The 12,644-nt window shown below is 38.4% G+C and overlaps 1 protein-coding gene across 3 annotated transcripts; it reads left to right on the top strand.

The window, feature by feature from the left end:
* Nucleotides 1–1,084: 1,084 nt before the first annotated feature.
* Nucleotides 1,085–11,680, top strand: acsl5 (acyl-CoA synthetase long chain family member 5). 3 transcript variants are annotated; one of them, XM_018693409.2, is made up of 22 exons: nucleotides 1,085–1,190; nucleotides 2,630–2,718; nucleotides 3,462–3,627; nucleotides 3,887–3,998; nucleotides 4,232–4,296; nucleotides 4,405–4,506; nucleotides 4,620–4,719; nucleotides 5,144–5,322; nucleotides 5,466–5,498; nucleotides 5,594–5,645; nucleotides 6,766–6,839; nucleotides 6,982–7,059; nucleotides 7,170–7,304; nucleotides 7,396–7,530; nucleotides 7,616–7,711; nucleotides 8,178–8,250; nucleotides 8,459–8,547; nucleotides 9,110–9,226; nucleotides 9,934–10,077; nucleotides 10,167–10,268; nucleotides 10,604–10,675; nucleotides 11,524–11,680. In XM_018693409.2, exons 3-22 carry the CDS (start codon nucleotides 3,472–3,474, stop codon nucleotides 11,656–11,658), a joined length of 2,049 nt encoding a protein of 682 aa, XP_018548925.1. In that variant the 5' UTR covers nucleotides 1,085–1,190; nucleotides 2,630–2,718; nucleotides 3,462–3,471; the 3' UTR covers nucleotides 11,659–11,680. The 3 variants fall into 3 exon arrangements, with proteins under 3 accessions (XP_018548925.1, XP_018548926.1, XP_050922353.1); XM_018693410.2 differs by having other exon boundaries at nucleotides 3,459–3,627; XM_051066396.1 differs by having other exon boundaries at nucleotides 1,137–1,190; nucleotides 2,593–2,718.
* The last annotated feature ends 964 nt before the right edge of the window (nucleotides 11,681–12,644 follow it).

Genomic DNA, 12,644 nt, shown 5'->3' with positions numbered 1-12,644 from the left:
CTTTCTATTATTTTTGTTGTGTAATTCTTCACTAGAGTACACCAGACTATGTTCTTGTAAACCCCTTTCATATTAGTTCCCATACTTCAGTTCATCATCAGATTTAGTGGATGTCATCAAAGCAACCAAGGAGGACTTGATGATTGAATAAGTCTCAATGCATATAATACTTACAGTGAAGAGTAGAATTACATCTGTATTTTTCCTGATTAGCTGATTTTTCCCCTCCTTTTTTGTCCATAAAAGTTTAGAAAATAGTGAATAATGTCCATCTTAGTTTCTTTTTTTTCCAAGCTGATGTCTTCAAATGTCTTACCTGAGATCTTATGTAAGATATTCAATTTAATATGACATAAAGCAAAAAGAAGGAAATCTTCTGAAAACGGCTTTTTTCTACCATTTTTTTTCTTTGCTGAAAATTACTATAATGATTAATTGATCATGAAGATATTGACTATAATTATTTTTACAGGCAGTTTTATGCCTTAATTTGATAGTGAAAGTACAGACAGATGATGGAAATACAGTGAAAGAGAGCAGGGGAGTGGCATGCAACAAACAGTCCCAACATTTGTTAGTTGGCAAACTCAGCAAAAAGTGACTGAACTTTAAGATAAAACCTAACATGTAACTTCTGCTTTAGAGTGATTTTATTTTGTAACATTCATCTGATATAATTAAGACAAATCCAGAGAGATAAGATAAGTTCCTGATGAGATTTCATCAAGTATAGATTAGTAAATTTCAAAGCTAAAATCTCCAGTCTGGCTTTAGTTTATCGCTCATAAATGCAGTGTCAAAGTTCATTATAATCTCTTATCTCTACACACACTTGCACACACACAGAAGAGAGGGAGTGGAAAATGCCTGCAAACTTGTTTTATTTAAAGAATGTGAGCTAATTAATTAAGTTTTTTTTTAAGTCAATACAGCAAAAACCCAAAGTGAAAAGGTGTGTTGTAGGTCTCCTGGGAGTGTTATCTGCTGGTGCAGGGCTGTGGAAACCAGATGAAGCCAGCAGGCTGAGCCTTGCTTGGTGCAAAGAAGTTTCTCACACCTGTGTGCAGTTTAAGGTGCTAATGATGACAGGTGGGCAGATTGTACATTAGTGGTGTCGCTGGGTTCAGCTGATTTTCCCCAGGGGATCCCTGCTCAGTTTGGCCCCAAACTACCTCTGCTAATCCCACCAGGTAACCTTTCAAAGCTTCTTCTAATGAACCTTTACACTGTCCAGCACGATCAAATCATTCACACAAGAAAACACGGTGGGAGTTGAGCATTGTATTTGCACTCTGGTAATTTAGAGGAGAAACGTTTGTCAAAATGTACCTGTCCTTCATCTAAAGTTGTCTTTAGATAGTTAGATTTGAAAAGATAAGTCCACTAGTAACTTAAAATTATTTCTGTCTGGTTTATACACCTTGAAGTATTACATTTGTTCAAGAGTTGTACTCAAGACCGGTAGCACATGTTCAGTGCCATAGTACATGTGCTTAGACATGCCACAGTTTTTCTCTATAAATGAAAAATTGAATTCATGCCCACTCAAATCAATATACTGAGTGGTTTTGTTGTTGCAGCAAATGTTGTCTTGCCTCTCTTTAATCAGGTGGTGTAACATCACCTGACCTTTCTCTCTGATCTTTTTGTGAAGCATCAAATAAAACAAAGAGAGGCTGTCCAGAATCTAATGCATCTACTGATAACAAGTGTCTGACCTTAACATGAGTAAATATGTTAATGTTGTTTGGTTTGTGTGGTTTGCTTTTACCTCAAGCCAAAATACTACAGATACAAGTAAGGAAATGAACAAGGGCTGTGCAGCAGTGAGTACATCGTCCGTAGTTTTCATTTGTCCTAAGAAACCATCCTCCTCACCCTGACTAAGCTGCTTTAAGAAGCCACAGCATCTCAGTTCAGCTTCAGGTCTGCTCTGCACTGAGAATTATTTTAATTTTTTTATTTTTTGGGGGGGGGGGCTGGGACTTCTGAATTTTCCCCTGCAGAAATGACCTTGTAACTATTGAAATTTACACAATTTAATTTTGGGAAAAGTCTTAATTTATCCAGAATTCATAGCAAATTTGTATTATTAGATTAGCATTAGCATTAGATAATTCAAAATGGTATAAAAAAGTACTTTTTACACCATTTTCAATAATCTGGGGATGCTCTGTATGACACTTCACTGGTTTAACTAATGTTTTATTTGACTTGATTAAAAATCTTTTTAATGTTGATTTGTTGTACATCCAGTTTTTAAGTGTAAGGACTTTGAACACGATAAAGAGCAGATAAGAATATTGACCTTTCATCAGCTGCAGCATCTTGGCCTTCTCTGACACTGCTGCAGATAGTGTCAAGTTTATGTGTCTATTTTGAAATCAAAGTGATTTATCGGCTGGTAGAGCTGCCGGCTTTTTAAAACCATATCTTCTTAAACAGTTTAGTAAATTACACAATACACACTTTTAATATTATGACATACAACCAAGGATAGTTTGTCTGTGTCCATGTTCTTTTATCAGTGGAAGTGATGGTGGCCAAGGTTCAAAGGTTTCTTTTTTTTCTCTCTCTCTCTCTCTCTGTCAGACTGTTATGAGTTTTCATTCTTTTTATCACCCTTCAGAGCAGATGAAGAGGATCTGCTGAGCACACACTCACACACCTGCCTGTCAACTGGGAGCTGAGAGGAACACCTGAGAGAACCAGCAGCAGGTAGGAGAGCCAGTGTAATGTATGGCAGCGGCCACTTTAATCAGCCTGTTGTATTAGAAGGGTCCATCCATACAAACTCATAATGGGTTTGTCAGATGAGTGTTGTATGGCAGCTAAAATATTGATATTGTACACTGAGAAATAAAGTTTGGAATCTAGTGTTATTGTGTCTTACCACCAGTTCCATATTGATGTTTAATTACCATGCTAACTTAAAAAACGGCTGCACAAATGCAGCAAAATATGCCCGTTCCCAATTAGACCCTTCGTATGCTGTCATGAAATAATTGACCTTGACCTCAGTGTAATTCACAACCATGACACATGAAGCTAATATGTCTCAAAGGTCAAGAAAACTTGATTTTATACTTATTAAGAAAGGGGAAAAACACTGTTTTAACACCTTCAGACATGTCTTCACCTCCTGCTGAATCAGTTTGACAGTAGTTCTGGTCGTTGCCAACGTTTGTAAATATTTAAATGTGGTGTTAAGGCTACTTCATGTCACTGCATGTGTAGACTGTAATATTGTTGCTCTAAGCTTTCATGGGTTGGACTCTATCTTGAGTGATTAGGAATAACTGTTGCACAAGTCATGTTGACTTTGACCTCAAGGTATTGTGCCTAACATCAAGACAGAGCAGTGTCAAGGAGCAAGGAGAATTGCATAATATGGACTATATATCTTTTTGAATATAGTGACTGAAATTAGTTATCTGTAATTCATCTCTGCATCCCAGCAGACGTGCCACCATGGAGTTCCTGTTCCAGTTGCTGTTCTCCCCTCTCCCGACCCCGGCCATCATCTCCCTGTTCGCCCTGGCGGCTGCCACCCTGTTTTACCTCAACACACGGCCTAGTCCTGTCCGCAACCCTGCCGACCTCAAACGCCAAACTCTGGGGATCAAGGTAAAGGGTGTCAAGCTGTTGGTTTTTTGCAGCGTAGTAACTAAAATACACCCAGATGTATGAATAAATGTCATTGTCTGGGCATTCTTATTTATTTTACAGAGAAGAGGAAATGCAGGATGAATAGTGAAGCTTTACTCCAGGAATTATCGGGTTTTAGAGCTGCTGATTTATTGATGAGCATTTTTATAGAGGTTCAGTATACTGTATAGCTTATCAAATAGTTAATCAGTGAAGTGCTTCTGCTTGATGTCCTCAGGACGGAGCAAGAAAAACTGCTTTGCTTGAGGGCAACAATAACCTGATATCCTACTGCTATGAAGAAGCCAAGACCATCTATGAGGTTTTTCAGAGGGGGCTGAAAGTTTCAGGTGATGAAAACGTTCTTTACTTTCTCCTTCTTAGTCTGGACCTTGATTTTATGAGAATACATTTCAGAGAAAACCTTTATACTTAACTAAAGATACCAAATTGCCATTGACTAGCTACTTTTGAGCAGTGGATATGCTGCACATGACTGCTCCTTTTTAATGGATCAAAAGACTGAAACCCACAGAAACTCAATGTGATTATGTTTAATGTTGGTCTAATATCTTGTTTCTAGGTAATGGACCATGCTTAGGCTACAGAAAACCAGGAAGGCCATACCAGTGGCTGAAATACAAACAGGTATTTTTTATTTTATTTTATTTTTTTAATCCATCTACATTGGGGGAAAAACATGGTGAAAGTGAACTGCTGTGAATGTCAGCTGACCTCAAGTCAACCATCCTTCAGGTGTCTGATCGAGCAGAGCACCTGGGGTCAGGGCTGCTTCATCGAGGTTTGAAGCCAAACCAGGACACTTTCATTGGCATCTTTGCTCAGAATAGACCTGAAGTAAGTGAAGTCTTAATGTTGGTTTTTGTAAAGAGATCATTTTCAGTTTGGCCCACATGCTGGTAACTTGCCTGTTGTGTTTTTTTTTTTTTTTTTCGTTGGGTCATTGGTAGTGGATTATTGGTGAATTGGCCTGTTACACCTACTCCATGGTGGCCGTTCCCCTGTACGACACCCTGGGTCCTGAAGCTCTTGTGTTCATTATCGACAGAGGTAATTGGAGATTCTCTCTGCACCCTTAATGCTGCTAATTACAGAGCTGAGTCCAGTAGCTCGCTGGTCCCCACAGGGATTTGTATTGAGTATGCTGTAATCTCTTCTCACTTATTTATCGCACCCACTCCTTCAAACTGTGCTTCGTTTTGCTTTTGATTATCTGATCACCTCTGGACATTTAATTGCATGACTATTATAGTAAGTCTGTTGTTTTTTTTTATATATATATTTTTTTTTTTTTTTTTTTTTTTTTTTTTTTTTATATATATATATATATATATACTGCTGTTCCTGTTTTTAGAAATCCTGTTTTTTTTTTGTTTTTTTTAAAATCTGAATCTTAACTACAAAATTAGTGTTGACATGCTTACCTAAAACCAGCACATTATTTGTAATAATGGCTTAATTTTTTTTTTTTCAGCGGAGATCTCCACAGTGCTTTGTGACAATCAAAAGAAAGCAGAAACACTGCTGCAGAATCGGGAGAAAGGCCAGAGTGCTGCTCTCAAAACCATCATCATCATGGACCCTTTCAACTCCGAGTTGGTCGAGAGAGGAACCAAGTGTGGGGTGGACATTGTTTCCCTGCAGGATGTGGAGGTAATGCATGTTGAGCACAAATTAAGTGGTGACTCACTACTTACTGGCTTCAGAATGAATAATTGTTTTAGATCTGTACTTGCAACTATTACTGTGAGAAGCACAAACATGATTGGAAACATGTTTTGTTTTATGTTCCACAGGCTCTGGGGAAAAGCAATCTTCAAAAGCCAATTGTAAGTTTCTGATATATTCATGTTGTCTATTTACATTTTTATGAGATTTAACAAGCTGCATGTTGTTCTGATGTGCTGATTTTATGTCCCAACAGCCACCACGGCCAGAGGACCTTAGTATTGTTTGTTTCACCAGTGGTACAACAGGTGATCATTTAACATTTTCTGGGATTTATTGCATCTGCAGGGCAGGATGTGACTTTTATAAATCAAATGAACTTCACCAAGAACAACCTAAAGCAGAGTTTGATTTTGGCAGCGCTAGGCTAGGGATGTCAGTGTCAGTCAGTTTGTTCACAAATATATCAACAACTTTTTGATGGATTGCTGTGAAATTTTGTGTAAACATTCATGGAACCCAAAGGACAAATTCTAATGACTTCTGTGATGCACTCAATTTCAACCAGTCAAGTTGCAGTTTACATCCATGTCTGTCCAGACATGTATATGTAGTGAAGAGTTTGATTGATATATATATCTATATATCTATATCTATATCTATATATATATATATATATATATATATATATATGAGAGAGAGATAGATAGACAGACATGTATATATGTTTGTTGTCTGCATTACCTATAGCAAGACATCCAGACTTCACACAATGACCTCTTGTTCCAAGAAACAGAAGAGGAAAGCCCCTCGACCTAATACTTACATGACCCCAACAAATAGAAAACATATGAACTTGACTAGTAATAAAACATATATGACTTCAATACAATTATAGTAAAACATTTGAATCACAGCTCTTGACCTTGACCTTGAACACCAAATTCTAATCAGTTCATCCTTGAGTTTGAGGATGTTTCTACAAAATTTGAAGAAATTCCCTCAAGACATTCCTGAGATCTTGTGTTCACGACACTGGGACAGACGGACAACCTGAAAACATAATCCTGCCAGCCACAGTTGTTGTGGGCACAAAAATTTGGCTTTGTCCAATATCTTAGTTTATAGCCAAATACCTCCAAAACTTAAATTCCGATTTTCCTCAGTTGTATTTTGTTTAGTGCTAATAAGCAAATCGTAGTTAGACAGTTAATCTGACAAGCACTACCTGCTAAACTCGTTAGCATGCTACCATTTGCTTCTTTAGTTAATTTAGTGCATCAAGTACTCAGCCTCAGTGCTGCTAGCATGGCTGTGATCTCTTGCTAAATGCTTTATTTATATAAAGTATTACCTAATTGTATTACCTGAACTGAGACTTGATTTTAAATCTTTAAGAGCACAATATTTTTGTATTTTTGTTCTCAGGAGACCCTAAGGGAGCAATGCTGACCCATGAGAATGTGGTCTCTGATGCTGCAGGCGTCATCAAAAGCTTTGAGGTACCTGTAATAAAAGTGGCACAATACATGTGAATCCTCGTGATATTTTTTAAGTTTGACATGGAGACTTATTATAGATATATTGAGTGTATATTTCATTGTAAATGGACTATTGCCAATTGAGCCTCTGTCTGTCCCACAGTCATCAGTTGTTCCAAATACCCAGGATGTCAGCATTTCATTCCTGCCTTTAGCGCACATGTTTGAGAGAGTCGTACAGGTAAGAATTCATAAAGGCATGTTTACTATCTCAGTCTCTATAAATGAGATTGAGCATCCCTCCTGTGTGTGTTTTTGTTTTTCAAAATGACTTGTTGTCTGATCTTGCAGACAGTGATGTACGGTGCTGGGGCCAGAGTGGGATTCTTCCAGGGTGACATCAGACTGCTGCCAGATGACATGAAAACCCTGCAGCCCACCATTTTCCCAGTAGTTCCTCGCCTCCTCAACCGTGTCTATGACAAAGTTAGTGGACACAACAGACCCCCTCTTTCCTCTCACTCTGCTTTAAACATCAACTCAACTTCCTGTTTCTCTAATATATGTGTGTATATAGGTCCAGAGTGGGGCCAAGTCGCCTTTCAAGAAATGGCTCCTGAACTTTGCTGTGGACAGGAAATATTCTGAGGTCAAGGAGGGCATCATCAGGAACAACAGCATATGGGATAAGCTCATCTTCCACAAAGTCCAGGTGTCGCTTCTGTTCAAAGAAACACAGATTATGTGACAGAAAACACAAATTCACCGAAAGTAAATGTGCTTAACCTTGACTGTAGGAGTCCCTGGGGGGGCGTGTGCGGGTCATGGTGACTGGAGCAGCTCCCATATCTCCCTCTGTTCTCAACTTCCTCAGGGCTGCTCTGGGCTGTCAGGTAATTTGTCTTCTCTATAGTTTGTCTTGATGCATTTTTCTGAATCCAGGTGATCTGCTGACATGGTAATGTGTCATTAGGAGGGTCATGTTTAGTCTACCTTGAATCACACTTCAGAAAATCTTTTAAAGAAATCAGTTTAAGAATTCCTCCCCCTTAAACAACAACCTCCCTTAAAGAAGCTAAATTCAGCTCCTTAAAATGCAGTATCTTCTGGGATCTAAGTTTTAAAAAACTGCTTTGACTCAGTTTCTAAATCATGTCATGCATGGTGTCTGAACCTCAGTGAACTCTGAGGTGTTTGCAACAAAGCAACACTGATACAGTGATGCTTGTGGTTGGGGAGTAACATTTGCACAGTGAACAGTGTCCAGCTGGCACTAATCTCCATGTTGTCATGATAACCTGGTCGTGCTGCTCTTTATCTCTCTCTCTCTCTACTCTGATTTGACTGGACTGCTCTTAGATCTTTGAGGCGTACGGCCAGACAGAGTGCACAGCCGGCTGCACCTTCACCATGCCAGGAGATGCCACTTCAGGTACATAGTTCAGGGGTAATCTGAAGTCAACCTTAACTGTTGTTTAATTTAATATAAAATAGAGCTGGACTCCTTTTTATTTAAATGACTTTATATGCTTGTAAATGCTAGGGCAACATTTTTAAATTGAGATTATTTCAGTTTTGACCAACATGCAGATAATTCATAATTTTTTTTATTATTTATTTTTTGGTATTACTTACCACAGGGCATGTTGGAACACCACTGCCCTGCAATATTGTGAAGTTGGTGGATGTTGAAGAAATGAACTACTTTGCTTCAAATGGTGAAGGGGAGGTAAGTCTGTGGAAATTCAGCAGGTTGTATTTGTAATACTGAAATAAAGATGAGATAAAAGTCAAGCCCACATAGACCAGTCACATCTCCAATAAATCGTACAGATGTCAGAGGTGGAAATTATTTAAACCTTTTAATGTTATTAAGCAATGTTTATTTGTCTGAGGTAACCAGAGAGGGAATTATGAGAGAGATCTATGGTATTACAGGCTTTCAACTGATACTATAGCACATGGATGCACTACCTAGCCCATTGTCTGAAGTTCATATACTTTTTTTTTTTTTTTTTTTTTTTTTGACTGTTCCTGTAATTCACTCTTTTATTTGGGGAATAAGTTATAAAATGCTTTTGATTTTTGCAATACTTTCCATAATTTGGAGGCTGTAAACAGGAAGTACTATTTTACCATGGAGTTGGGTCCTTGACTGTTAGGCTATGGGCTACAACTTGAGCCATTTGTAAGCCACACATTTTGACAAAGTAGCACCATTAAAAGTATGCCAAATTAGCTGTTTCATGTTCTATTTGCCTCACTTTTTTGGTCTTGGTGGCCTTTTCCAGGTCTGTATCAAGGGTAGAAATGTGTTCAAGGGGTACTTGAAAGACCCAGAGAAGACTGCAGAGGCCTTGGATAAAGACGGTTGGCTCCACACTGGGGACATTGGAAAATGGCTTCCGGTAAGAAAAGCCAGTGTAATATTTATTACATGTAAATGAGTCAAGAGTTTGGCCCGAAGTTGCTGCTGACTGAATAACTGCAACCACAAGCTCTGAGGCACCAGATGCGTAGTGTTTGTGGATGGAGCCCTTGAGTCACATTGGCAGAGTCTATGTTAAAGTTCAGTGCTTGAAGAAAAGGATATGAAGTGGAATCAAAGAGTTCTGTAATTGAACTGTTTAGCAAAACAGAACTTGATCTTTCTTTGGGGATCATTAGCTTCTAGTTGCACTGGAAGGCATCATCTTTTCTTTCGTCCAGAACATAAAACCACATCTAACCCTGTTTTACATTTTGGATTCTACATTGATTTAACAGACAAGATAAAACATGTAAATCAGTGAGCTTTAGACATGCTGGTAGGCAGTTATTGTTATCCTTGGATGGAGCCAGACTAGCTGTTTCCCCTTGTTTCCAGTGTTTATGCTAAGCTAAAGCTAACTGACTGCTAGCTCTAGCATCACATTCAACAGATGGACACAAGAGTGGTATAAATCTTATGGCAAGAGAGAAAACTTAACCTCTGGACTTGACCCTGACACACCTTTTTGATAGCTGGATTGATTACTGATCCATTTCTCTACTGCACACACATAAGTGGAAATCATTAATGTTCATGCAGCAAAAATACAAAGTTATTTCTGTAATGTGGATGTTTTGGTGACAGAGTGGAGTTCTGAAGATTATTGACCGAAAGAAGAACATCTTTAAGCTGGCTCAGGGGGAGTACATAGCACCAGAAAAGATTGAGAATGTGTATGTCCGCAGTGGACCTGTGGCCCAGGTATTTGTGCATGGAGACAGTCTTCAGGTATGTGAAACCCAGCATCTTTGCAGTCTGTGGATTTAGAGTACATACACTCTTAGTGACTGATTAATAAAGCTGCTTTCTGTCTATAGTCTTGCCTGGTTGCCATTGTGGTCCCTGATCCTGAGGTCCTGCCAGGTTTTGCCAAAAGTCTGGGGTGCCAAGGCTCCATTGAAGACCTCTGCAAAAACACAGTAATGCTTTTATCTTATTCTTCTTATACATGTGTGTAGAGGGGCTTTTCTTCTCTCAATTTGTAGAAAACAAACCAACTATTCGACAGATCTCTCCGTACTTAATCTTCAACCCAAACTCCAGCAAAAGAATAGCTGCAGTAAACACAATCGTTAACACTAAAAGAAGCCAGTTGGACTAGCCCTGCATTCTTGCTGTAAAACCCATAAGGCACAATGTCTGCAAATCTAATTGAATATTCAATACAAGTAGAGCAGTGTTGATTTGTTTTTCAGCTAAAGGATTATTCATCTATTGGAATGTGTCTAACAGTGAGTGTCTTATTTGTTTACAGGAAATTAAGAAAGCCATTCTTTCAGACATGATCAAACTGGGCAAAGAAGCGGGGCTCAAGTCCTTTGAGCAGGTAATGTATCCCTGTGAATTCACCCCAAACTGAAACAATTACACATGTGACAGGTGACAAGTTAAAGGAAAAACTCAAAGAATTTGTGGAGAGACAGGATGACACCCCCATCCATAGGGCATGAAGGTCACTGAATGGTTCGAATATGAAAATGATGTGAACCATATGCTCCATCACCATCATCAAAACACGAAAAAAGGGAAAACCTTTCAGAGGAAAGGTGTCCAACCCTTCAGTAGAGAGACATTGAAGAATCAATGTCAAGGAGCATTGAAGCTGATCTGGTAGCTCATTATGGCCCAAAACCTTACTATGACACTTTATATTGGAATTTTAATTTGTCAGCTGTCCTTTTGTGTAATGTATAAGCAAGTCAGATATTATCAGTGGAAACTTGCAGTTATTGGCAAATGTACAGCTCCAGTTTAGAGAAATTAATATCTTCATATAGAGTTCTGCAAGTACCTGGTCTCCTAGAAGTGATTCTCAGTTTTGCCAAATGTAAAAGAGAAACTTGACATAAAATATGCAAAAACTGAAACGTAAGGTCAGTAACATTTGAGCTGGTGCCACACATATCACAAACCTGGCTCAGTCCTCCCTCTAGTGGCTAAAGGTAGCTGCTTCTTCTTGTTGAGAGAAATGTCTAAAACATCAAGACCATGCAGATTTCAGGCCTTTTGACTTATTTCCACAACAGCAAATCTCCTTTCTTATTTTTATGCCCACTTGTTTGTCATATTATTGCAGCAGTACCATTGCAAGCTTTTTATTGTTTTGAATTTTTCACGACCGTCCTCACTTTTTTTTTTTTTGTTTGTTTGTTTGTTTTCTCTTACCTGATGCAGGTGAAAGATGTTTACCTCCATCCAGAGCAGTTCACCATTGAAAATGGCCTGTTAACACCCACACTCAAGGCTAAGAGGGCTGAGCTGAAAGCTCTCTTCCAGTCACAGATTGACAAACTCTACGCTAACATGTAATAAATGAAGTGAACCAATACTATCTACTTTACAGTCTTTGGTCTATAATTAAAACATGAATTAAGTCACCTCTTGTGCAGTAGCCTTCCTAAATGTTGATAACCAGACAAACCTACTGTGTGTTTTGGCCTTCATGGCAACAAACATTGTTGAGGCCTGAGACAATGAGGTTCTGTTAAACTCATCTTCCTGCTGAACACTGCAGTGCAGTTTGGGGATGAGCTGGACAGACTCCTCGTCTACAATCTGAGTGAACTCATCCTGTAGCAGTTCCAGCTGAAGCTCCACACAGGGTGCACCATGTCCTTTTCAAATTATTAGACTGCACTTCATGCAGGTGTTGAAATGTAACTTACTCTTAAATATCTGATGGTGCCAGTGGTGTAGGAAGAGTGCAGATCTTTTAAGTAACACTGCAGAAATAGTAAAAGGACAAGGGTGTTGGAATCAAAATATACTTAAAGTACCAAATATAAAAGTGTCTTTGATGCAGAATGGCCCATTTCACAACAATAGTTTTTATATTTCTGTATGTATATATATATATATATAATGTGTGTGTGTGTAATGCACATATTAATTCTAAGTACTTCAAATACTACTGGGTACCTTGTGACTTCCCCAGGGCTCAATATATAATACATATTTGTTTATATTATGAATATCAATCTGAATCTGCTAAGTGAAGTTAACAAGCAATTGTAGTAGAATTAAAGTGTACAATATTTCCCTCTGAACTGAGGTGGAGTAGAATTATAAAGTAGCAGAAAATGGAAATATTTGTAAATTTTTTCGGTATTTGTACTTAAAGCACAAGTACCATGGATTAAGGTGTCTTTTTCCTAGAAACCTTAATCCACGATGACCTTCATTACATCATCAGGGTTACTGTCTCAGATTTCAGAGCCACAGAGGAGGACAACATATACACTCATTTGCAAGTTTCCACTTCCAGAAATATCACTTCAGTAAGTTCAACAGCAAAA

The sequence above is a fragment of the Lates calcarifer genome, linkage group LG23 (genome assembly GCF_001640805.2).
Source record: "Lates calcarifer isolate ASB-BC8 linkage group LG23, TLL_Latcal_v3, whole genome shotgun sequence".
Classification (NCBI taxonomy): Eukaryota; Metazoa; Chordata; class Actinopteri; family Centropomidae; genus Lates; species Lates calcarifer.
The sequence above is the reverse complement of the archived record's forward strand: the minus strand, read 5'-3'. Positions and strand labels throughout refer to the sequence as shown.